Genomic DNA, 27,095 nt, shown 5'->3' on the forward strand with positions numbered 1-27,095 from the left:
TGTGTGTGTGTGCGATGTATGTACAATTGTTAATATGTATGTTTCTTTGTCCATACATGTACATGTACAAGGAGTGTACGTTTGTATGTCCACCAAGTCCATTTGCCTTGACACACCATCTAATAAAGTCATATACAGTGTATTAATGCCACTCTCCAAGCTCCTCATCTACAACAGTTTTCACATTAAATTCTGCATATTGACAATGACAATCGACCATCAAAATCGAAAACTGCAGTACCATTTTGCCAGTGCTCGGAGCACTCGGCCGTCGACCTTCCACTGACCTGCAGGGCGGCCTCGACCTCCGGGATGTCGCGGTCGTTGAACTCGCTGGACTCCAGCATCTCCAGCCAGGCCATGAGCCACTCCTTGAGGTCATCCAGCTTCTGCTCCAGTTCCACCAGGTTGCTGGAGAGCCCCTGGAGGTTCTCGCCGTGCTCCTTGAGGGAGCCCGTCAGGCGGCCGAAGCGGGTGTCAAAGTCCTGCTTTTTCTCCTGGTAGAGGGCGCGTTCCTCTGGCGCGAAGGTGCGCAGCGCCGTGTTGGTGGCGCGGAAGACTGAGTCGATGGTGGGCCGGTGGTTGTCGATCTCCTTCTCCAGCAACTGAGATTGGTATGGGTGTGGGTGGGAGAAGTATATAAGTCATGCAGTGTGCTGCAGTATGCTGTGCATCGTCTGGGTCTTTATCTCATTTACAGAATCAAACTGCTCTTTACAAGAACTCTTGACAAGAATTCAGCAGACTCCTGCCATAATAACCTACAGTCTGTACATTGCACTTCGTACCAGAATCACGAATTCTTTATATCAGCATTTGCAAAACAACAAAAACAACAAAATTACAAAACCAAAGAAACTTTGAAAATTGGGGAAAGAAAATATACTCTGTTATTGTGAGAGTTTAACTGCAGTGCTCTCTTCCATGATCCCTTCAATTCTTTCGTTATCCCTTCCCTTCTTCCACCACACCTCCACCTCATCCAACGCCCCTTCCCTTCTTGAAACACCCCTTCTCTTATTGCGGCACCCCTTCAGATCTTCCAATGTCGCTCTCCTTCCACCATGCCTTCAGTTTTTCCACCACCCTTTCATTCTTCCACTACATGTACCTCTCCCACTCCTCCACAACCCCACTCCTTCATCCACCACCCCTACCATTCTTCCACCATCCCCCCCCCCCTTCTTCCAAACACCACCACAGTTTAATACAACTTCTCCTTACCCTGTATTCCTGGAGGTTCTCCACCAGCGGCTCCTTCTTGACGACGATCACCGTGCCCTTCTCCATCCTCATCATCGCCTTCTCCTTGTCGTCCAGCCAACGGAGGAGGGCATCCAGGCTGTCCTGCACGGACTGCGAGTCGGCCAGCGCCTTACGCAGCTGCCGCATGCGGTCCGCCAGCTCTCCCTCCAGTTCATGGTAGCGTCGGACGACGTCGCCTGAGAACAGAGACAATCAATGTACACGGTTGGTTGTTAGGGGGTTGCAAAATCTGAAGTTACTTCAATTCTGCAAACATAAGCTACAGTGTATCTTTAAAATTGGTGAAAATATTGCTTAACATATTTTGCTGATGCCTCAAAATGGTCTTTGAATACAAACAATATAAGCTTCATAGAAGAAGTATATATCCATGTGATTTGAGATAATCACCAGTCACCTCACGTCATTTACTGCTGCATCATAAATGACTAACACCATCTATCATAATAAATACAGTACACCTTCACTCAGTCAAATAAGTATTTATACGTGAGAATACAGAATTTTTACCCACTAATTACATCAATCAGTACACTCACTCCTTTTACAGACTACTGCATCTGTGTGTCTTACCTGTGGTTTCATTCACTTCTGGTTCGGTCGCCGGCTGGAGTTCGATCAGATCCTCTCCTGTCGACTTCACTCCATCGACATCTCTTCCGTGGAGAACCACGTCATCGTGCAGGGTCTGGTAGGCGGAGAGAAATGGGGTAATGTCTTCAATGCCGAAAATGCTTTGATTCAAAATGTTTGATGTTGCTTGCTTGCTTGCACAACAGCCTCATTTTGTGTGAATAGTGTACATGTAGCACCACATGCTAAAGTACACTGGTCTCTTGGTTACAGTGTTAGAACTTATGGTCAAAGGTTGTAAAGAACAATAACGATTCCTTACAAATTTCCCTTACTTACAGCGTAACAATCTTTAGAAATAAATTACAAATCTCACCCTCTTATGATTTAAGAATCGGTATAGGAAAAAGATCACGCTGAGATGGGGTCTTTGAATTCATAGATTAATAGTCGCACTTGAAATCACAAGACAACATACTATGCCGACGTACAAATGTGCAGAGTTGAAGAATATATAAATGTATAGACAAAAGATATGAATTTCTGTACGGAAACCTAAGAAGATAATGTATCAGTTCATGTATCTTTTACAGTATGGCCATACATGTTTGTAGCAGTAGAAACACCTTGTACAATGTATCTTGTGCTTTGAGTGCCAATTGCCACAGAAACCTCACAAAGTTGTACACACTGCCCACAGTCCCTGGCACAGAAATGGTTAAGGATCTTATCCCAGACTACATTTGTATGATAATCACCTTTAGGGTGTCGATCTGTTTCTGGATGTTGACCGGCTCCGACGCAATGGGCTCCTGGAGCAGATGGTCCAGACTCTCCCGGGCGCTGTGAAGCCACTTTTCCGTCGTCCGCAGGTTGTCGTCATAGCGACGGTGGCCATCCACAAGGTACGTCGGACAGCTCCCTCACCAGGTCGTTGGTCTTCAGCTTGAGGGCGTCGTAGCGGTCGTTGCTCTTGGTCAGGTGGTCGCGGATGACATTCGTCTCCGGCTCCTCGCGGAAGTTCGCATTGAAGTCGCGTGGGAGGGCGGACTTGCGGAAGTCTGTCAGCTCTTCCCTGTAAACCTGCATTTATCGGAAACAAAAAACAAAAGAAAACTGAATGTATTGCAATTTAAAGACTGCATTTCATGTATTAAAAAGAAGTCCATGTACATTTGGCAGAGTCTTACATCTTTGCACTGTATACAGTGTATATGTATTTTTTCAATGATACACTGATCTGCTTAAAGATCAACTGATATTGCTGAACAAGTGTACACAGACTGTGCGCATACCATGGTCCATTGCGTATCTCTAAAAGGGACAAAAATGCAAGGCATTACAAAATGCAAAGAAATCTCAAAAAGATTGACATAAATTTGGTCCAATGTCCACAATCTTAGATCAATATTTTCAAACAAGAAAACATAATGACACTCCTACAGCTGTATATCAGAGCAACTCTAAACATGATTTCTAAGTTTGCAGGCCTGAGAGTAATGTGAATGACAAGTTAAAAGTGCTACACGTTGTACATTGAAAATACAATCTTGGTAATCTAAATGAACCGAATGCTCAGGTCAACAATGTTGAGATGAGAATCAGAGGACTTCTCTAGAATAGGAAACTACAAGTATATTACCATGGAAACCTTGAGGGGAAGATGAGTAGGTATATATCCTACCTTGGCATTGTCCAGGAACTTGTGTCCAGTCTTGGTGATGTACTTGAGATCTGCTCCCTGGTTGACTACCTTCATCTCAAGACTCTTCGTCTCCGACAGGCTCTTCTCCAGCTCGGGGAGAGTCTTGGGCACGGCCTTCTTCTTCGCCTCGATCGCCCGCTCCATGTTCGTCAGCCAGCCGTCGAAGTCATCGATGTCGCCGCCGTGGCGGTCCAGGTCCTCGGCCGCCGAGCCCAGCTTGTTGTTGCGGGTGTAGGACTGGACGACGGCATTGTCGAAGCGCGTCTTGAGGTCGTCCGCCGTGCTCTTCAGCTTGAAGGCGTTGGCGTCGCTCAGGCGGTCGCTGTGCTGGTCGGTGACCTGCGTTGCCGTGTGAACTGCCTCCATGACCGGCTGCTGTCTGCTCAGAATCTCCTCATGAAGAACCTAATAAATGCAGATAGTAACAAAGGCATCACAACCACATTCAAGGTTTTTTTTTTACAATGTGTTTTTACAATGGACATTACAGACAGAAGCAACTCCTTCACACAAGCTCATACATGTATTCTGTATCTTTTAATTGTATTTGATTATCATATAAAATGCATGGCATTAAAAGTGATGGATAGTGCATAAGACACACATTACAGACTTTGAGACAAACGTATTGACAAACAGAAATACAGACAGACAGCCATGACCACTCATTCCGTGCACAGACAGACAGGCAAACTAAGAGACTGATGGACAAAGAGACATAAAAATACAGAAATAATAAATGGAAATACAGGCCATGAAAAATAAGAGCACAAAAGTGAACCAAACTCAACACCATGTAATCAGACATACAATTTGTATACACAAGTACTGTGAATGGACGAACATGTAGACAGCCAAGTGGATAGACAGACACAAAACATACTGTAAAGGTGAACTGAGAGAGAGAGAGAGAGAGAGAGATGAAAGTGATAGAGTGGAGGAGGATGCTGCACAAACCTTGTGCTCAGAGGCCTGCTGGTTGAGTGGCCTGGACTCCTCACTGATTGGCTGCTCGGATCCGAGATGCCTCTCGATGTCCGACACCCAGTCCAGGAGATCGACGTTGGCGTTCAGTGCATCATCGTACATCTTCCTCACACGCATCTGGTGGTGGATTAATTAAAAAAAAGATACCAAGGTACACTGTACATTGTACAAATGAATTCTCATTTAAAAAAGAAATAATTTGCGAGTGTTTACAGAGTAATTATAGTTACGCAGGAAAAGGCACAGACCAAAAACATAACAAATGGTTGTTTCCAATACTAGTACCTGACTCACTTTGCTAAGGCAAGTTTGTGTGAAATCAATCATCTCTGTTTAGCAAACTTACACTGAATTCTTGAACTCACCTACTGTGTGAACTATGAGTATGCACCATACAGTTGCAGTTTCAAGAAATCTAAGCTTTTTGCAAATAAAGCTGAAGCCAGACTTACTCAAAGATATCAACAATGCAAGTGAATAGATTCAATTTTTTTCACGGCGACAAGACTGCCTTTTTTTTATTGTACAGTGACTCAAAGTGGTGCCTTTTAATGTGTCACTGAAAAAAAAATTCATGTACATGTACATGTAATCATTGTATGTTCTCAAACCTCTTCGGATAGCTCCCACTCAAGCTTGTCGATGTTGGTCTTTACATCGTTGCTGATCTTCTTGGCCTTGTTCTCAACCGAGTCGAGGTAGGACCTCAGCTCGTCCGTCTTGTGCTGCAGCTCCTCCTTCTGTTCCGGGAGGAGGCGCGGGGCGTTCTCCCGCCCGAACTGCTCGCTCATGACGATCGTCTCCAGGACGACGGGCTTGTTGGCGTTGATTTTAGCCTGGAAGTCCTGCAAGAGGGGCAACACAAGGAGGCAAAAACTTAAAGTGATAACTGAGCGTAATCACAACAATAACTAACCCTTTCACAAATAAATCATAAGAAAAACATAAGAAAATACACAAATCATTGTCAGCTGCCATGTCACAGTAGCCTTAATTCATTACACTCGTGGAAACTACAAGAAGAATGTATTCCTTTTATTTAAAACAAGCTGACCCCATTCATGTCAATTTGAGATATCTACTGTATAAATGATACATGATAAGAACAAAAAAAAAAATATTTTAATGATATCATTTCAGGAATATTCCTTATTATGCCACAAGTGAGGTACATGTACAATGTGTACATGCAGGCCTACAATTGTATCATTGGAGAGGTTTTATTTTGCTCTATGTGATGATGGACATTCTTGAAAATGTTTAAAATGGCACTTGAGCCATTTTGCGATCAAATTCTTAATATTTAGTCCAGTTATATTCTCATCCAAAGATTTACAACTGTGATCTTTTCCATATCTACATTCTTTACATTGATTATGCTACAAAATAGTGCAGATTATTAAAAATGATGTAATGTGGGACCACGACTAACGTTAAACTTGTCCGCCTCCCGCTTGAGCTGGTCCAGGTCTCGGCTGGTCGGCTTCAGCTTCATCATCTTGCTGTCGTTGTTGGCACACCAGTCGAGATGGTCATTGACGTCGCCGAGGCGGTCGAGGTAGAGGCGGGCGAGGTCGATGTCGTCCTTCCTGTCCTTGACGCGGACCTTGAGGGCGTCGTAGCGTCGGTTGACATCCCCGAGTTGGCGGCTGATGTCGCTCTCTGGAGGGTGACATAAGAATTGAAGAATTCTGACTTGAAAATAATGCTGTGTCAAGAAACCATTCTTTTATGGTTTGTTGTTGAATCTTTTTTTTTTTACTTGTCATCTTTATTATACATTTGTACACTGCTAATGTTTTACAGGGTAAAATAAAAACTTCTCCTCACTTGACAGATATTATTTGTGGTCATACACCACTGTTTATTTCAGTGGCAGAATCATCAAAAGCCTTTACACCATTATATAAAGTTTATAACAGATCCTTGAAACGACAATGTTTCTGTATCATACTGACGTAATTTGTATTCTGATTTCATACAGATATGATAAGTTTAGGAAGTTTTGTTCAATATTTCTTCAATCTAAGTTATGCAGTGACATTCAGAGGTGGCGATTTAACCCTAACCAGGCCAGGCTTTTTTGGATGTTCTGTGGCCGGGGAGGGGTTGATTCAACCCCCCCCCCCCCCCCCCCCCCCCCGAGATCTCGGCCGTCGATCGCGCAATCGCCATGAAATTTGGCACGTGCATTACCTGTGGCGTAATCTACCAAGCTATACAAAAAGAAATGGAAATTTTTGTCATAATAATTAATTATGCTAATATATGCATAAAATCATACATTTTGCTCTTAATCAGAAATTAAAGCTCCTAGAATCCTAATTTTTGGTGAAAACATTCTTTGTAGCATTTGTAACAATGTACTTGAAAAAAAATTTGGTATCAAAATCAATTTCTTATGTATTTTATTGTTTTACGAATTTCTTATGTATTTCCTTGTTTTTTCGACCTTTTGTTTTATCATTTTTTTTCCGCAAAATTTATGACAGAACCTATATCAAGCATAATTGTGCTAAAATTAATTAGTTTCAGCCTATAAAAGTGAAAATAATCATATCTTTATGAATAAGAAGAGAAAACTCCATTTGCATAGACTTTATACACAAAATCACGTTTTTGAGCCATTTTCGGTCTGACAGGCATGTATAAAACGTTATGCAGCGTCGTAACGGTATGCACGATTTTCGCGAAAATGGTGTCAAAAGATGCGCGATACTTGAAAATAAAAAGTGAGCGAACGGCGCGGTCAACAAATTTCGCGCGGCGGATTAGTCGCGAAAAATGTCGAGGGGGGGGTTGATTCAACCCCCCCCCCCGGCCTTTTTAGGGTTAATGATTATTTCCGCAGCAACAAAGGTCATCAAGCTTGTTAGGTTAGAGTACATGTGTGAATACAAAAGAGTATATTCATATTCTTTAGAATATGAGATTGTCTAAAAATGAATAGGAAAGTGTATATGCATGCATAACACAACAGCTGCCAAAATCTTTATGTGTACAGTGTAAAAGCTCTACAAGACATACTTGTACAATTGCAACTGCCATCAGAATTGTTAACACAGCATTTTTAGCATTCTCCTAAATCTCATACCAGTACACACTCACAACACAGTGAACCATAGCTGCAATCGCCTAGTACGTTGGTGAAATGACCATTATAAAAGAAAATAATGAGTGTAAAGTATCGTTTGACCGTCGAGTCTTCGCAACTGACCAGTGTCATCCTTGTGGGGGGTCTGCTCCAGGGTGTCCTTGATCTGTTGCTGGACGATCTGGTCACCGGACAGACCGGTGCTCAGCTGCAGTGACTTGTAGTGCGGTGTGGTCTTGACCGGCGCCTCCAGCTCACGGAGCAGGGTCTCCAGTCCAGTGCCGACCTTGTTGAGTTCCTCAATGGCCGGCTGGTATGCTGCCACCTCCAGTTGGAAGGGCTGGAATTGCACGATATTGGCAAGATTGACTTTTTAGTTACAGTATTTCAGACACCCTCCATGATATAAAAACTCCCTTTTTGCGTGTTATTCTATCTGTGTGCAGACGCTTAAATCTGTTGTAAACCTAACTCAAACATTCAATTAATCTGTAAGATTCATAACATTAGTTTCTGGATTAGCAAACAAAAAGGCAGGATAAATTTCGCCTGTTCAGTTTTACATCTTTTTGCCATGTAGAAGGGTTTATATGATAGTTATTCTTTTTTTCTTTTTTTTTTGTCTTGAAACCTATATTAATGCATCATTCATTTTATGTGCAAATTGTGAAAAAGATGGATTTTGCTGGTTCAACTCAAAGTCCCCTTTTCCACATCCCTGATCTTTGGAATATCTAAAATACTCCAGGCACAAAATCCCTCTTATGCTGATCAAAATCGAGAGGCAGCTATGAATCTTGTCTACGTTTGTACAGATGAAACTGCTGCACATGTTATGATCCTTCAACATTTTGAGAGGGCAACTGATTTTTTTTTTCTGCTTCAAAATTTAATCATAACTTGTGAGCAAGAAAAGAGGGCTATCCTACAAATGTACTACCAACTTTATCATACGGTTAAATAAGAACGAGGGTCAGAGAAAATTACAATGTATACATTAAAAAAAAAGCCCCAAATTCCATGGAGACTGACCTTGAGCTCCTTCTCCTGTCGGTCAATGACCCTGGTATCCATGGCGATGGGCTGAAGCTGGCTGAGCTGCCTCTCCTTGGTGGTGATCCAGGTGTTGGTGTCACGGTAACCAGTGTTGTACTTGTTGGTGGCCTCCTGCTTCTGGGTCAGCTGCTTCTTCCTGTACAGGTCAAGGGTCAGAGGTCACATTGAATGAAGATTTGAAATTGAAGTGGAGTAATCGCAATGATATAAAGACGCAAGATACTCTATGTAAGAAAATATTATGTTCCTCTCTTATTCTTCCTCTTATCTCTTCTTGCACTTTCTTCCTTGTAAGCTTGTCTTTTCTCTCATCTTCTCCCTTATATCTGTCTTCATCTTCATCTTCATTTTCCTCTTCTTCTCCACATCTTTCCTCTCATTTTCTCCCTCATATCGATCTTCCATTTCCCTCCTCACTTTCCTCTCATTGCATTTTTTTCCTGATGTCCCTCATCCATCTTAATCCTACATTGTAAATTTTCTCATCTGCCTCCTTATCTTTAGACTCATATTCTCCCTTGTAGTATCTCTCTTCATCTTCATCCTCATTTCCTTTATCTTCTTCCTCCTCTTCATCTTTCCTCTCATCTTCATCCTCACATTCCTCTTCATCTTCCTCCTCATCTTTTCTGTCATAGTATCTCTCTTCATCTTCCTCACTTTCTCCATCTTCCTCTCCATCTTTCCTCTCATATTCTCCCTCAAACCTCTTGATGTCTTTCAGCTTATTTTCTTTATCTTCCTCTTCATCTTTCCGTCTCTCTCGTATCCCTCCTCATTTTCCTCTCATCTTTCTCCTCATTTTCCTCATCGTCAAAATCCTCATCTTCCCTTTCATCCTTCATCTTAGGTATATCCCTCTTCCATCTCCACCCTCCCCTTCCTCCTCTCCCTCATTATCCCTGTCATCCCCCTCATCTCATCTCCCTCCGCCTCACCTGAGACTGAGGAGATCCTGGAGGTCCTTCCAGTTCTTGTCGACGTTGGCGAGGACGGCGTTGACGTAGCTGGTGTCCTTGGCCTTGGTCTGGGTGACGATCTCCTCCCCAAGCTCATGGACGAGCTTGAAGTTGGGCCGGTGGGCATCCAGCTGTGTACTCAAGTCCTGGAAGGAAGGTGGGGAGAAAGTGGTAATGAATAATCTTTTTAATCTAAAAGACTGACAATGCAGTGATCTTCTAATAACTAAGGGCTGGGCAGGGTCTCAGAAATTGATACAATGTATATGCAACAGTGCATTTCCATCAATCTTTCACTTTATATGAAAGATATGGAGTATACAACATCTGAAAAAGGACTCATAACAAGCATTCCCTTTAAGAAAAAGAACAGCTCCACAGACTACACAACATGCACTCTCCATATCGATATATATCTTCAATTCCAATGATATGTAAAGCATCTCTCACTTTGAAATAAGATGCACATTTTTCTTTTTTAATTCTCTTTGCAAACACATACATGTATTGTACATTTCTATTGTGATTATGAGTGGCCCAAATCCATTCTGTCCACTTGCTTTCTCCAGATGAATCATATTTCACTGAAAAGTATACAGAAAAAAAAAAAGACATGGTTGGCACACCATAACTTTGTGAGTGCATACCTTCTTGACCATTAAAAGGGATAAAACTGCACATTGTCTTAATACATGGTGTGCCGGGTCAGTGGCGGAGGTTTGCCGATTGTTGTAGATGAGTGAATAATTACCAAAATATCACTTCAAATTCAATTTCTTTACAAATGAGTCAAGACTAAGAACAGAACAAAATATCTTTAAAGAGATCACTCACATTGAGTTTCTTGTTGAGCTGGTTCATGTCAGTTCTCATCAGGTCTCTGGCCTCGAGGGTCTCCAGCCCGGGGATCACAAGTCCTCCAGCCGGTCAACCTCCCGCTCGAAGTCAGACAGCTTGCCACCGAGCTTGTGCAGCTCATCACCGTGCACCTGTGTGACGTCGTCGATCACGGCGTAGCGCTGCTGGATGGAGTCCACCTTGGCCTGGATGTTGCGGGCTTCCTCCGGCTCGCTGTTCAGGAGGACATCTTCAGCCGCCTTGACGACCGCCTCCACAGCGGGCTTGTGGCTGACAATGTCGCTGTTGATGACCTACATACGACAGATCAAGATGTAGAAAAATTTAATACCATTGTTTTATATATTTCTATATGCTTTGTACTTGTTCAATCTGAGCCACATAATGATATATGAAAACTAACATGGGAGATTACATGAGATCCTACTTTTAGCGCACAATTTGACAATGTCATCAAAGATCTAACAACTGTGATGAACCAAAAGATCAAAGATCAAAGATCTGACAACTGTGCAGTACTCACAGAAAAGAATGAGATTATACCAGAAGTCACAGGAACAGTTATGATTTATATGTGCATGCCATCATGCTCTGATGCCTAAAGATGACATAACCATGGTGACATATTCCTTCTCCTCCTCCTCTCAACTCAACACCTGTTCCTAAACATTGCTCTGCAGTGGCTCATAAGAACAGTTATGATTTATTTGCTGATATGCTCCAATGCCCACAGATGATATTCGAGACTTATAATTTGACTGCCATCTATGCTAATGCCATGTAACCATGGTAACATATTCCTCCTCCCCATCCTCCTCTCAACTCACCATCTGTTCCTCCATGTTGCTCTGCAGCGGCTCCTTCTTGGCGACGATGACAGTGCCGCGGTCCATCTTGGTGACGTCGCGCTCGGCCTGGTCCAGCCAGCGCAAGAGGGCGTCCAGGGAGCCGTGGAGGCCCTGGGCATTTGCGAGGGCGCCATTCAACTTGTTGAGGAGATCAGCGATGCGGGCCAGGAGTGCCTGGTAGCGTGCATCGCTCTCATCTAGGGTGGAAGCAGGAAAGAATATTGAGGGAGAGTGATGATAACAAAAAACGAGGATGACCATGATTGAGTGCAATTCTAACAATGTTGACAACATTCAGAAGGAGTGATGAGTTGATTTGCAATTTTGGTATTCCTGCCTTTTAGTTAAACCTGCCACACTTGTGCTTATTCATCAAAATCTGACATATTTTTAAAACATCTACTGAAATCTGAGATAATATCAACAGACAGTGCTTTGGAAAAAAAGAAAATCCAAACTATAAAACTACAGTATTCCTGTGTGATAAAAGTATCAACCACTTAAAACAAAATGAGATAACATCTTTTTTTTTTTCTTATGGCTAATGTCCACAGATTGATGCAGGTTTTTGGCTCTATGCTAGACTACCAAGACAGAGATTAAAAGCTCTTTGTCTAAAATCTCCTACAGTACATAAATCATGGCCATGTAAAATAAAGCAGAGGAAAATTGCTCACAGTATTATCCTAATTATGCACAACAATCAATTTACAACCCACTGTCATCGGAGACTATCACAAGTACAATCGCCATTTAGCAAAAACTACTTACCAGTGGTGTCATTGACCTCCGGCTTGAGTTCAGGCTGGGCGTCGACGAGCTCGGCTCCCGTTGACTTGATCCTCTCCAAGTCACGGCCGTGGGAGATGACGTCATCGTTGAAGTCCTTCCACAGAAACGGAGAAGAGGAAACAGTAATTCTCGCTATCGCCAATGACGTAAAAAGTACCCGGATGTGGCTTTCTCGTCAAGATTTAGTTCACTTGGTAGCAAGGGCACTTCCGGCGCGGGGCATAATTTGCACAACGCTAGCGTGCGCGTACGTGTACCTTACCTATAGCGCAGCGCCGACCACGGATACTAGTACATGTACTAGTACAGTAGGCCGCTGTACTGCCCGAGCCAGCGAGTGGCCAGGCCTGTCATACTCGTACACTGTAGTCCCCGCCGGCGGCGGCCGGCCTTTCTTGCTATAGCTAGCATGCATGCACCACTCACTGCACGCAGCGCATAAGCTAACACATACCGGTACGGCGTACATCACAGATCAGTCATCTCTGCATACGCTGAAAATATGCTGGAAAATATTCACCCACCTGGATATACAGTATATCGTCATGGAATGCCCATCTTTTTTCTTTATTTGTTCTCTGTCGAAATGTCGCGAACACAATCGGGAACGAACAGTGATCTCGAACTTATCCTGTCTCCAAAGCAATTTCTTCCAAGTAAGTACGTACAATGTACGTAGGCACTGTGCTAGGCCTACTACCTAATGCTACTACCACTACTAGTAAGTCGCGCGTGCACGTACTGCGCTGTGGAGTCACCCGCAAACTTCACCCACGCTGCCACGTCACGTCTCGCATGCCAGTAAGGGTCCTATTTCTGCAGATTTTTTTCATTTATTGTGGTGCGAACAACACATGGCAGCTTCGCAGCAACGACCAATAGTTGTAGTAACAGCAATTTCTTAAGAATGGAGAAATTTCAAATCATATTAAAGCTGTAATTCAAGTCGAGAAAACCGGAAGTACACGTAGAATACAGTCGGTTGTGCGTGTAAATCGCATTAGTCACGTATCACGCGCGTACGAACGGAAGTGACTTTGCTACCGGACTATCCCATAATGCACCGTAAATGACGCTTAAATCAACATCCGGGTACTTTTTACGTCATTGGCGATAGCGAGAATTAGTACTGTAATTAGTAATTACTAGTATTAGTAATTTCGTGTAATTATGTGCCAGTTCAAAAAATTCTCATGAATACATGTACATTTTATTTTCTTTCCTTCTACATTCCTCATGTTCATTCATGCTAGCCATGTTTTGTTTTGTCCTTTGTTTCTTTGAGTTCACATATACAGATGGATCACTCATCAAAACTCAAGACTGTTGGGATCGAGGCGTACCTTCACCCGGTCGATCTGCTTCATGATTGAGACAGGTTCCGTGCCAATCGGCTCCTTCTCCAGCGAAGCCAGTTTGCGCTCGGCGTCACCACACCAACCATTGAAGCCGTCCACGGCACTGTTGTAGTTCTCGTGCCGGGTGACAAGGTCGTGGAGGCGCTCGCCGAGGGCAGTAGACTCGGTCTTGAGCGTGTCCATGCGGTCGTTGATGGCGGAGATGCGGTTGCGCATCACGTCGGGTTCGGGGTTCTCCTGGAAGTTGCGCGTGAAAGTGCGTGGGAGGGCGGTGTTGCGGAAGTCTGCGAGCGTCTCCCGATAGGCCTGCATAGTTCAACATAATTGTGCTCAGAATGTTTATTTATTCAAACAAATTTGTCTTGTTTTATGGCATAGCAATAGTGAAGAATACCAGAAAACATGTCATGCATGCAAGTACAGGGGAAATCCTACATTTGTATACACATTTTTTAGGTGGGAGACTAAAGTCACTGCAATGTAAACCTTTAAGTTTGATTTTCATCGCACAATACACAAAGTGACCACAGCTATTAAAATTCATAAAATCTATAATTTATATTGTATATATGTTCTTGTGTATTGCAGTGGTCATTGTACAATACTAAATCTGATTTTTTTCAGGAGCAACCGTACAGTCCATGATACACCTTCTTTTTCAAGAAACATGCAACACTCTGCACAGTGATGTCATGATACCTGACAGACGAAATGGAATGTAAACAGTGAACATGCTTCATACAACACAATGAAAATTTATAGTACAATTTGCACGACTTGTGGTGTACAGTTGTACACCTTCCACTAACACAGGATAAGCAACATGCCCATAGATATATACAAGACAGCGATTGGCAAGGGTACTGCTGTATTTTCATCAAAAACATATTGTGGAACTAACGCTGCATTACCCAATTTGCCAGATGTCAAACTACATGTACATTGTAAATGACTGTATACTTTGTATGTACACTCTTACACATGTATAGACTGAGTATGTAAACTTATTAGAACACAACTGACTATAAAACACTTTTGGGGAAACCTACACTTGTAAACAAATACCCATAACATTAACACTAATCCACCCCCCCCCCTTTCCTGCCAATGCTTATTTGGTTTGGTTTTCACCACAGCATTCCAATTGAGGCATGGAATATACACACACTCCACAAGTAAATCAACACCCCACTTCCATCCCCCCCCCCCCCCAAACAAAAAAAAACAACACATGAACAGTGAGCTCGATAAGAAAACTTTTGAAACATTCACAAGCAATGCTGTACTGACACAATGAAATTCACACATTCATGCATAATTTGGCATGAAAAATTCCACAAATACATCTGGCACTACACTATCATACAGTGTATTTTTATCAACTCCTTTCAGAGTGGTCATCATCCCAGGGCCAGTCATTGATAAATTTGTGTTTACTGACCGGTATTTTAGAAAGTGTGTTCACACTGTAAGTCTGTATCAAGGTAAAGTCACAGCAATACAATGTAGTAGATACGGCTGTTGAATTTCTCCCATGCATGCAAAACAATTGTAGCTGTGGAAGTACATGTACAGCCAGACACATCAATTTCATGCATCTTCAGTTGTATGATAGAATAGTCAAATATCATCATCACCATCTTCACTTAACTGATATCATGCTCACTCCCAACAAGACAAAGAAAAGAAATGAAGAAACACTTAAAGTCACAATGATAACAAATATAATTATTGTATTTGAATACCATTGTCAGTTCCCCCATATTCTGCAAGATGGCAAAATGAAAAAAAAAAATGAGGAAACAGCTTTTAACAAGAATACAAAATTATCAAGCTTGTGACAGCAAATTTACAAAGTAATGCACTTCAACGTGAACAACAGAAGGAAGATATTGCTTCTCTGCCGTAAAGAGCTAATAGATAATAGAAATATCGTTGTTGTTTTGAAGCTGGTAGGGACACCTCACTTATCACTATTTTGATGATTTGTACACACACTTCAATTCTTATCAGGATGTTTTACCCCTACACATTGCATGAATAAACTTTTAATCTTAATTCTAGGTGAGGTAAATTGTTACAAAGAAGTACACTTTAATTTTTTTTTTTTTCACGACATCATCAAACATTGACAGATGTCAGTAGGAAACACTTGCTAATATCTTCCAATATCAATACTTGTGTACATTGTATTTGCCTTTGGGAATCTCTCATATTGGTAAATGTAAGCTTAAAATGTGGCACTTTATCACATCCACATATGTGACCGTGCACCTCAAAACGAACATAAAGTCGCACACACTGATTTTGCGTGAGGACTGAAAATAAGTGAAATGGGTCAACCTAGCCGAACTTGACTTTTTCATATTTCCGGAAAGAACGGGTCTTCTTTTACATTATGCTAAGATTTGGTATCATAAAATGGGCGGGACAGTGTGTTTTTTTAGCAGTTTATCCCGAACACTTTTGATAGAATAGTGTGATTAGGTGTGTCTTTAGAATCCCTTTTTCATTTCTGAAAAACCTTGTCCACACTCTTCACTTTCAACTCTAATAACTTTTGAAAGGATAGTGCTACTGCTTTGAAAGTTGGCATTGATTATGGACAGAATGTGTTAATGAGGCATGCTTAATTTCAGTTTAATCTGATAATCCCTTCATTGTTGTTACTCTGGTGGTTTACTTCCTGTTTTTTGTCCCATTCATCGCACAGCCAGCAGGGTTTGGTAAACATTAAGCGCTTGAATAGACACTGTACTTCAGAGCCTCTTTTCTCAGTTCACACTTTTCCTGAGTTGGTGCTTTCTTTCCAATATTTATACAGGTTAGAAGAGTCCATTTGATTTGAGTTATACATCATTTTAAAGCTTAAAGTCTGCTCTTTCAGAATATGGTCTTAACTAAAAATTCATGTCTGGCGACTTTTTGTTTGTTTTGAGGTGCAGTGTCACATATTAAATTGGGAGATCGTAAAAAGAAAGAAACCTGTGCCCAAATCCAACTTCTCATATATTGTAACTTCACAAGTTTCATGACTTTAATTTTCGCATTTTCCTTGCGATGAAATATTAGTAAAGCAAATCATGTATATCAATTTAAAGCCTAGCATCTGGAGAATGCATATCTGTGAAAATGTAAAAATGATTATTCCTAGATCATATGGTTTCTGATGATGTATCATCGTAAGTATAGTTTATGTGTGGTAAAAAGTACTTTCTACACTCACCTTGGCTTGGTCCTGGAAGGCCGCACCTGTCTTGTTGATGAACTTGCGGTCGCCCTTCTGGTCGTTGATGTCCTCGGTGATGCCGCGGTGCTCGTCCAGCTGCGCCTTCAGCGTGGCGTAGTCCAGGCCGACGTTGGCCGCAAGGTCACCCACACGCTGCTCGGACCGGCCCAGGAACGTCTCCAGCTCATCCGTCTCCACCTCGAACTTCTTCACCTCCTCGAGGGCGGGCGCCAGCTGGTTGGTGCGGATGTAGGACTGGTTGAGGACGGCGTCGAAGCGGCCCTGCAGGTCATCGCTGCCCGCCCGCAGCTTGGAGGCGCTCTCCGGCGCGATGCGGTCGCCGTACTGCTGCAGGAACTGCGCCATGTCCTGGGCGCTGCGGGCCACCGGCCGCTGACGCGACAAGATGTCCTCGTGCAGCACCTTTTTTTAAGATATGGGATAAACAAGAATATCTCAATGAAATGCAAAAGCACGACAAACATAATGTGAAGGGCTCTCAAAGACTAGCAAAGTATGACGTTATAGCCATTCGTCACCACCGAAACTGGGTATACATTGTAAGCAACTTCATGTAGCCTGAATATTTGCCAACACATTTGTTGATAATAATGCTTGAATTCAGTTCCCATCATTTGTCCACAGCATGGTGCAAGGATATCTTGTTTGGAACCAGCACTATGCTATACCAAAGACTGTGACATTGTTAATTCATTACTATAAAGCTTAAGTTAATGGACAGCAAGGTAACTTAAAACCCCCGGAGTGTGTGAAGTTTTACAAAGAATATGTACATGCTGTGAGTGTACAGATGCAGGGGAACAAAGCAATATTATTAACCACAAAGAGAGAAAAATATAGAAAATGTTAATCATATTCAAAACGTCCTGAATCTACAATTTTTTTGTATGAATAGGTATCCAACAACACATTGTATGTTGATCAGAAAAGTATCTCGGAGTCATGCATGTACCATGTAATCTCTACTCGTAAAAATTTTAATCATTGTAATACAATTGTCCATGGCCCTGCATGTTTACCTTATGACTGTCCACCTGTTGTCCGAGGGGTCCGGACTGGTCACTCTGGGGCTGCTCAGACCCAAGGGCCTGCTCAGCTTCGCTGACCCAGTCCAGGAGTTCAACCATGGCCGTCAGCTTCTCACGCAGGAGGGTGTCAATGCGTTTCTATGGCAACAGAAGAGGATGTTCACAAGTTGATTTCTTTTATGCAGAGTGAAATAAAGTCTTATTTAGTACTTGCAAAGTACATGTATATTGTACACCAATTAAGTTACAATGTGACATAACAAATATGCCATAATTGCTTATGCAATGTATACATTCTTTTACGTTTGGTTTGGATGTGATCAAGGATATCACCCATTGTTGAGTGAATCCATCTTTAAAGAAGTGGAGATTTTCATTTGTTAAGAAAGTTATAACAATTTAATGACTATAAATTTTCACTCGTCAAGAATGGTACAAGGTGTGTGAGTGCAACACTTTAATTTGTCAAAAAGGCTATTTGAATGGTACAATGTAACAGTCTGCATCATGATCATTTAATGAAATAAGTTTCTTAACTTGAGGCCACATCTATTATGACAGCAGACTTGTCTGAACATCTAACGGAAAGGGGCCACGTTAAAGATCAGCTTACATCAAGGACAGTACATGGGACTACATATACTGGCCAGAAAAACCTTCCACTCACCCTCTCCTCCTCCTCTTTCACTAGGTCATCCAGGGTCTGGGAGGCATCCCTCAGCCAGTCGTTGGAGTTGTTGTAGACCTGGTCGTAGCGCACCTTCAGCTTGTCCACTTTCTCCTCCAGCGGCTTGCGTTGGTCATCAGTCAGCTTGTCGCGGAAGCCGCGCTTGAAGTGCTCCGCCGAGCTGACCGTGTCGCTGATCTGTGGCTGCTTGGCTTGGACCTCTGTCTGTAGAGTCTACACATCACAAAAAAAAGAATAATGTTAGTGCTACTGCACTGTAAATGTAGAGTTTTATATCATTGCATGCCGTCAATCCCTCGTTTGAGGCGAGTCCTCAACTGAGGTTACCCAAAGTGGGGTGCGTATATTTGTCGTTTGGGAGTTGGGAGTCGAAGTACTTGTCCATTTGCAAATAAACTTTCTGCTCAGGCGTGACAAACCTGGAGGCCAAGCCAGGGTTTGATGACTCCAGCAGCTGTCGTATTACGTAAGAGCATGATAAGGATATCTGCCTGTGGCAGACCATTCAAAGTGAACTCAATTTTCTCTATCCTTTTTAAAGTTTTCAATTTTATATTCTATTGAGAAATTCTATGGTCATCCATTTTACATTTCGAACGAAAAAAATTGACCCGTAAATAACGAAAATACAGGAATAAGAAGGAGAGCATTGCCAGTTTGCCGGTGCTATTTGGCAGTGAGTTACAACGGGGAGGTGAGACTACCTCCCTGGTTACAATCAGCCTGCTGACTGGATCGTTGAGAAAGCAGCTGTCGTATTACATAAGAGCATGATAAGGATATCTGCCTGTGGCAGACCATTCAAAGTGAACTCAATTTTCTCTATCCTTTCTAAAGTTTTCAATTTTATATTCTATTGAGAAATTCTATGGTCATCCATTTAACATTTCGAACGAAAAAAATCGACCCGTAAATAACGAAAATACAGGAATAAGAAGGAGAGCATTGCCAGTTTGCCGGTCCTTATGAGACAGCACTTGCCATTTGCTTTGTTATTGTTATTAGGACATTCAAAAATGTTAGCTCGGTATGTTCAGTGAGTTACAACGGGGAGGTGAGACTACCTCCCTGGTTACAATCAGCCTGCTGACTGGATCATTGAGAAAGAGAGAGAGAGGGAGAGAGAGAGAGAGAGAGAGAGAGAGGGAGAGCGAGGGGGAGAGAGGGAGGGAGAGGGGGGAGAGATGGGGGAGGGAGAAGGGGAGAGCAAAATGGAATGACAATAGTTCCGGTCACTACAGACGCTGAATGTCTACACTCACACACACACACGTACACACACACACGCACCATGGAGCTACATGGCCCATGCCAAAACCAAAACAATCTCCTCCTCTCGCGGTGCCCCCCCCCCCCCTCCTGTGGCGCTGTGGCGATGACTGATGCTTAGATTAGGCCAGGGTCAAGAAACAGGTGTTTTATATCTTTGACTTTAAGTCATTGATTGCCAAGATATGCACTGGCATTATTTACTGGGGTGTAGCCTCTTCAAACGAGAGATTTGCGTCATGGTATACAAATGTAAAAATCCCCCTGATAAAATCTGCATAAAAATTAATGGAAGGACAAATATCCAAAGACAAATATACTTGTAAATGTGTGGGCAGTTGAAGAACAGATACATGTATGCTGTACCATGTTCCACACATTTTACCACCCAATTTCCCCCCCCCCCCCCACATAAAATGAATAAATAAAAATTGAGATCTTTGGAGTTTGTAAAAACAGCTTCTTGATTTTTTTTTTCTCACAACATCCATTCACTTCCATTCAAACGGTGACAAAACAAAGGTATTCAATTTGGAATAACTGTATACAATTGTAACATAACAAAATTTGTCATTGGTCTTTAAAAAAATCTACAGCAAGGCTTTCACATTTCAAGTTTTTTTTTTTTTTTATTCTTGTTTTACTGCTACTGCAAGCAGGGATCAAATACAACCTCAATAATTATGCTTACAAAAAATTGATATATTCACATCAGTATCAAACATATTTTGTATCCTGTTACCTTGAAGACTTCAATCTCCTCCCGTAGGGGTTCAATGGCTTGGCTCTTGGGCTTGCACTGGTCAAGCTTGGTCTGAGTGGCCTCTACCCAGTCAAGGGTCAGCTGGGCATTGTCCGTCTCCTCGTGGCAACGTTCGGCCACGTGCAGCTCGTCCAGGCAGTCGACCAGGCGCTTGCGCAAGTCGGCGTAGCGACGGTTGACGTTGTCAAGCTCGCGCTGGACCGGAGTGTCATCTAATGATGAATGGTAATGCCACAGAAAATGAGAGAAGTGAGATTGACCATGTATGAACTCCAACATTTACAGGGTAAAGTTTTTGAACTCATATTGCTAGAAATGAGGCTAGTACAGGGGTACAATGTATAGATAAAATCTATGGAGAACTAGGCTGTGCTATGGAAAGTTTAGCTTCAAAGAGAAATTCAAGTTCTTGTATCAAATTGGCAGACTAGTGATTACATTTTGTATCTTCAGGATAAAAATGGTTGATTGTCCCTACAAATTGTAAAATTAGGTCATTCTCAAATCAAATCTGATATTCAATGTGATCTGAATTGAAATATTCAGTCAGTGGAAACAAAGTTACATGTAGATGTCCTGATTTGGTAAATCTGCAAAAAAGTTTGTCAAACAAGCTCAACAGCTATAATCTTCTCCATTGACAAGAGTCCTCTGATGTCACTTGTGATGCAGGCAACAACTTAAAAATACTACCAGCTGTTTAGCTTTTATACAAAGGTGCTGCCATACAATTCAGTAACCATTATCAATGTCAAAATATTGCAATTCTAGAGAGTTTTCTAAAATGGGTGGCTGGGGTTTAACCCAGGGGTTTTCTGTGCCAGCCAGTCAGCACTCAAAGCATACAAATGGTTAATCAGATCTAATCCTCACCATCAACGTGGGGCTCTGACTCCACCCTAGATGCGGGCACCGCTTCCAGACCCAGCTGGGTGGACCGGTAGAGGGGCTTGCAGGGCACTGGTTGGGCCACGCCTCTCTTGAGGACATCCAGGGAGTCTCCGGTGCGGTTCAGGGTGGTGATGTTGGGCTCGTAGGCATCAACCTCTTCCAGGAATGGCTAGTACCAAGAAAAATAGCAGAACATAAAAACCAGCCTTTAGCAACACATACACCCAGTATCCCATATACATGGTGTATATACACTGTATGTCTACGAGTAGCCTCACTGCAACCTGTTTTATGAATATACACTGTACACTCACAGTGGCATGTACAATATATTTGCACATCTACCTGTAAAATAGAATTTATTAATAGACACAGTGACTCTTGGTACTTTATAACACATGCAATATGCTTTGAATTGCTTTGTTGTTCACCATATTGAAATTTACAACATTGCAACAAGTGTTTGGAAAAAAAAAATATCCATCTAATTCTCTCTCTGTACAATACAAATAAAAATGCCCTAACAAATACCATAATGATTTCCCTTGAACTATTTTTCAATATACACATGTAGATTGGCCCATGTCATTAGGAAGGGCTACAACAAGGGTTAACCTAATCTTAATGGACTGTTTGTTTGTTTGTTTTGTTTTTTTTTAATATCAACCCTGAATCTTGAAAATATACAGTGTACATGACCAAATTATGTACAGCCACAATTTAAGACTTTGGGATGTACGTTGACTTTATACACGTACGTCGCATGCTTTTTAACAAAGCAGAAGATACAGAAAGCATTAATCTATCGATCGGTCATTTTCTTCCAGCTCACCTTCAGTTCTCTCAGGCTGGCCTGGATGGCCGCCCTGTCCCTGATGTTTGGCCGCGCCTGGTCCACTCTCCTCTCCATGCCGTCCAGCCAGAAGGTTGTGTCCTTGTGCTGACCGTTGTACTTTTGGCTGGCCGCTTGGAGGTCGTCTACCTGCTTCATGCTGTAGAATGACAAGATGTAGTGTGCATACATATGATAATTGAGTTCCCTTCAATTTGGCCCAAGTTCAGATAATGATCAAGTTTGCTGTTATATGATAAAACATATGATTTTCTTTTTATCAAAATGGCTGAGCAAGGGTCTTTCTTCTACAAGATTCTAAACATGAAATGTGAAAACACACATTACTTCCATATACAGTGTAAGATACTAAACAGATGGTATGAAAAGAGAAACATCTTCTTTTCCATTATATCTTGTTTGTTGTTTCATTCTGTTTTCATTTGTCTTCTGTTTGTTTGCATTTTCCTTTGTTCATTGGCATTTTGGTTTGTTTACACTTTCTTTGGTTGGATTGTGTTTTTCGTTTGTTTGTTTCCATTTTTTTCTTTGATTTGTTTGTGTGTTTTTTACATTGTTTACATTTTTCTTTGGTTTGTTTGTATTTTATCTGGTTTGTTTGTGCCTATTTGTTTGTATGGGCTTTTCTTTTGTTTGTTTGTGTTTTCCTTTTGTTTGTGCCTCCTCTCTCACTCACCGCTGTGCTAGGCTGTCCTCCAGCGTGGCCCAGTTGAGATGGACGTTAGCCAGGATGCCCTTAACATGTGACGTGTCGTTGGCTCTCGGCTCCTTGATCAGCTGTTCTCCCATCTGTAGTACCTGCTTCAGGGCGGGGCGCTGCCCATCCACCTGCTGCTGAGCATCCTGTCGGAGAAGGAAAATAAAGTAACTTTGTTAGGACAAGCTGAAATGCAACAGAGTACACTTTGATAAGGTTATGTGAATTGGCATCAGAATAAAAAGTGCAACAAAAACAAAGAAGCAAAGAATGAAAATGAAGAAACAATTGTAATCCCATTTGAAAGTGATTACATACTATTTAATGCATAATCACTGGAAGTACATGTACAGTTGTGTACTTGGAGCTACTTTGTAGACTGTTATTGCTATTGTTATTTTTTTTTGTTTTGGGATTTATTGATGGAACCTGTACAGCACCCCAAACAGATATTCTTTTCTTTTTCTGCAATTAAAGCAACAATCATCATTTCTAAGATACTAGTAGTCATACAAAATACTCATCATCATCATCATCATCATCACCATCACTACCATGGCCGTCACAATCAATACTCTCATCACCACCTACATGTACAGGTTTAACGGTGCATACATATATCTAGTCTGTCTGCCAATGCCAATGCTGTTAATTTGATTAAAAAGACTGCATCAGATTACACCATACTTCTCCATACAATTTTGTTATACAATCTTGTAAATACAACCAAAGTTGACTCGCTGGAGGCTCATTATGCATTTCAAATTGGATGTTCAACCAATCAGTGTGCTGCATGCTACAACTTATATGCCTATGAAGAAACAAGATGTTGCATCCAGCAAACCTTGAGTTTCTTGATGAGTTGAGGCATCTCCAGTTGTCCAGTTTCCCTGGCGTTCAGCGTCTTGATCAGCGGCAGTTCCCATTCCTCCAGTCTGTCGACGCGGTCCTCAAAGTCGTTCACCCTGTCGACCAGGCCGTCGAGCACGTCTCCGTGGCGGGTAGTGGCGTCGCCGACCTTCTGGTAGCGGTCGTTGACCTCGGCCAGTTTGTCCCGGATGATCTTGGCCTCCTGGGGCTCGCTGGTCTGGATGAGCTGGGTGGCGGCGTCGTTGATGGCGTCGATGTCGGGTTGGTGGGCGACGATATCCTTCTGAAGGATCTGTGAAAGAGACAGGGGCAAATGTTTCTGTGATGTCTGCATCTTTTATATTTCCATGTCTTCTTACATCATCTCTATGCCTTTGATAACCAATATGTCACCCTGTTTATTCCTTTCTCACAAGCACAACCTTACACTTGTACATTTGATACCAATTATCATCAGCAATTTAATCTAGTTAAATGCAATACATCAATCAAGTCTGATCCAATGCAATCGATCCTATCCAAAATCAATTTTGTTCGACCCAAATCCATTCTAACCCAACCCAACTCCAAACAAAGGCAACCAACTTTTTCAACTTCAACGCCCATCAAACCAACTCGCTTCCAAATTAAAACTACTCTTATTCACATTGATGCATCTAATCTCAATCCAATTTCGATCTCATCCAATCTCAATCCAATCCAAAGCTGATCTCAATCTCATCCTATCACGATCTAATCCAATCTCAATCCAATGTCAATTCAATATGAATCCAACATCCAATAAAATTTCAATCCAATCCTTATCTAATGTCAATCCAATCCTCATCTGTCAATCCAATCCTAATCCAATCCAATTCAATTTTAATCCAATCCGATCATAAAATCCACCACAAAATCTGACCTGCTGTGACTCCACGTTCTCAAGGAGTGGTTCCTTCTGGAGACTGATCAGAGTGCCTTTCTCCATGTTGTAGCAGTCCCTCTCCGCCTTGTCCAGCCAGCGTAGGAGCATGTCGAGGTTCTCTTGTACTCCCTGCGACTGGCTCAGGGCGTGTCGAAGCACCGCCAGACGGTCATCGATCTTGCCCTAGAGAGCGCGGTAGCGGGCATTGATGTCATCTGCACATTGAAGTTTATTTCATTGAGTGTAAATTACTGTAGTATGAAAATTTTGTGCTTATTCTGGTATTTGATAAATATGTGACATTGCATTGAATATAATATCTCTTTTTACATGAGAAGCGGAGACTTACATGTATTAAAAGATCCTGTATCTTTGCACATTCTTGTGAGTAAAATCTGGGCCTATTATTGGAAATTGAGCAAAGAAAATGGGATTCCATTGGGATTCTTGTTAAAATCTTGGCCTTCACATCTGCCTTCACCACTGTGAAATTTTCTTTAATATTCCATTTACTGAATGGCACAAATTTCTAAAGGTGTCTTTGAAAATGCTGAAAGTGTATCACACAGTCGAATCAATGCATCCTAATGCCAATCTACTGTACAATTTCTGTAATTTTGCACTTATAGTACAATGTACAGTAGTAATGTAAATTTATTCATTACTATAGTATACAGAGTACTCCTAATTTGCAAAACTTCTTGTGCTACACATGACAGAGGGGAGTTTCGACTCCTTCTTACCGGACTGTTGGGTGACGTCCCTTTGGACTTCGGGGTGAACGGCCGAAAGGTCTTCTGCGGTGTCACTGACCTTCTCCACATCGCTCAAATGCTGGACCACGTCATTGCGCAGATTCTAAAAGATCACAAGAGAAGGAAATGAAGGAGAGGTCAGTGTCAGCGGCGGATGCAGTAGTACAAGTATACAATGAGTTTAATCGCAAATGAGTTTGCTCCATTCTTGCTAAGTTGAAATACAAAGTATTTGCAATTAAAGCTGCTAAAAATTTTTTTTTTTTAAAGGATGAAAGAAAAATTGCATTTTTATTGCTTGCCTAAATTGCTCGCCTAAGAACTTTAACTCTCCACAGAACTATTTTCATATTGTTTGACAAAATACATGCATATTCAATATACATCTAACAGTTGTCCATACACTGTGTGTGAATTACTGTACAGAGAAGATATGGCAAACCAAAACGTGCATCTGAATTCCAGTCAAGTCAGTGAAGTTTAATCATTTTGCATGCTATACACACAATGTATTATTGAGTAATTCTCATATCATGCTCACATACAATCCCAACAATATCCAACTGTCTTCAATGATGGCACAGAGAAGTACATGTAAAACATATTTGCACAGACACGCAACTGTGCCATAAAGTGCAGGTGCATTCAAAATTGCCACTCCTGCTTAGCTTGCTCAATTATGAAATTGTATTTTCTTTGACGTTGACTATTTTTTTTTTGTTCGATCCTCTTGTGTTTTATTGTTGTTGTTTTATTGTTATCGTTATTATTATTGTTCTTATTCTTGATGCTGTAGGAGTGATAGGCTGTTAAAAAGTTTCACATTTACATGCAACTTACATTGTATCAAACTGATATGCCAAAAGCAGTGCATTTCTATCTCTACATTTTTGTTTTTTCCTTCATAGCATTGCAAATACAGTGCTTAGTGTACACTGTAAACTCCATAAATCAGAATGGGGTATTGTGTAACACTAATGGAAATGTAAACTGTTTTGGCCAAACACAAAATCCAGCAATATTCCATCTTGTGAGTATTCCTCATTCACATTGTAATTACAATTTGAAACACTGATCTTTGAACCTACAGAAATTTGGAATAAAACATGGATAACAAAAATACACATTTGCATACAGAAACACACCTAATCATACACACTTGATACACAGTACAGAACTCACATGCCTACGCATGCAGTTACAGCAGGAAGCAAACAAGAGTCACAGATAACACGAGTAAAAATAAATGATACAATTACACTGTCGTGATGGATGTACATTTTGTACACTACACACTCAGAGACACAAGAACTACACGGTGTACACCTATGGTGTATTTCTTTTTTACTCACTGTCATATCCTGACAAGGCAGAGGAGGTTACACGGTGAAATGGAGAATAGATTTCAAAATTAACAACAAGGATTAATCCAACCAAAGGAAAAGCTACTTTTTAAGCCTAATTTTACTGGGTTCATGCCTTCTCTGTCCAGTAACACATTCAATATCCTGAAATTACCTGTCAATGATCATCTATCATGTGGCGCTATCAATCCGTAATACATTGTACAACGTGTATGTCACAGTATCATTTGTTAATGACTGCCACATACACGTACTAAGTTCACTTGA

The 27,095-nt window shown here is 41.6% G+C and overlaps 2 protein-coding genes across 2 annotated transcripts; both read right to left on the minus strand.

The window, feature by feature from the left end:
- Window positions 1-1,408: 1,408 nt before the first annotated feature.
- Window positions 1,409-10,513, minus strand: LOC139717725 (microtubule-actin cross-linking factor 1, isoforms 6/7-like). The gene is made up of 11 exons (XM_071629225.1): window positions 10,475-10,513; window positions 9,620-9,786; window positions 8,658-8,817; window positions 7,749-7,965; window positions 5,964-6,193; window positions 5,143-5,376; window positions 4,502-4,648; window positions 3,524-3,949; window positions 2,598-2,922; window positions 1,840-1,954; window positions 1,409-1,442 (listed from the first exon to the last, which is right to left on the minus strand). The coding sequence occupies exons 1-9, from the start codon at window positions 10,511-10,513 to the stop codon at window positions 2,719-2,721; spliced, it is 1,824 nt and encodes a 607-aa protein (XP_071485326.1). The 3' UTR covers window positions 1,409-1,442; window positions 1,840-1,954; window positions 2,598-2,718.
- Window positions 9,646-25,567, minus strand: LOC139717746 (microtubule-actin cross-linking factor 1-like). The gene is made up of 15 exons (XM_071629251.1): window positions 25,453-25,567; window positions 24,707-24,924; window positions 23,780-24,097; window positions 22,915-23,081; window positions 22,218-22,377; window positions 21,368-21,554; window positions 20,474-20,706; window positions 18,442-18,675; window positions 17,766-17,912; window positions 16,723-17,148; window positions 13,482-13,802; window positions 12,118-12,232; window positions 11,326-11,543; window positions 10,475-10,791; window positions 9,646-9,786 (listed from the first exon to the last, which is right to left on the minus strand). Exons 2-14 carry the CDS (start codon window positions 24,815-24,817, stop codon window positions 10,549-10,551), a joined length of 2,880 nt encoding a protein of 959 aa, XP_071485352.1. The 5' UTR covers window positions 24,818-24,924; window positions 25,453-25,567; the 3' UTR covers window positions 9,646-9,786; window positions 10,475-10,548.
- Between the last annotated feature and the right edge of the window lie 1,528 nt (window positions 25,568-27,095).

Source organism: Diadema antillarum, unplaced genomic scaffold (assembly GCF_040938485.1).
Source record: "Diadema antillarum isolate AM-2024a unplaced genomic scaffold, OU_Dant_1.0 scf00000081, whole genome shotgun sequence".
NCBI classification, from domain to species: domain Eukaryota; kingdom Metazoa; phylum Echinodermata; class Echinoidea; order Diadematoida; family Diadematidae; genus Diadema; species Diadema antillarum.

Bases quoted from the DNA above. Each gene is read 5' to 3' on its own strand.
- LOC139717725 (XM_071629225.1), bottom strand. From the start codon at position 10,513: ATGAGAACTGACATGAACCAGCTCAACAAGAAACTCAAT. The intron at 8,818-9,619 runs GTGAGGCGGAGG...TGACCTGTACAG, and splicing joins CAGGATCTCCTCAGTCTCAG to GAAGAAGCAGCTGACCCAGA. The intron at 2,923-3,523 runs GTAGGATATATA...CGATAAATGCAG, and splicing joins AGTTCCTGGACAATGCCAAG to GTTTACAGGGAAGAGCTGAC.
- LOC139717746 (XM_071629251.1), bottom strand. From the start codon at position 24,817: ATGCTCCTACGCTGGCTGGACAAGGCGGAGAGGGACTGCTACAACATG. The intron at 17,913-18,441 runs GTGAGTGGAAGG...CTGTTGCCATAG, and splicing joins TGAAAGAGGAGGAGGAGAGG to AAACGCATTGACACCCTCCT. The intron at 13,803-16,722 runs GTGAGTGTAGAA...TGAACTATGCAG, and splicing joins CCTTCCAGGACCAAGCCAAG to GCCTATCGGGAGACGCTCGC.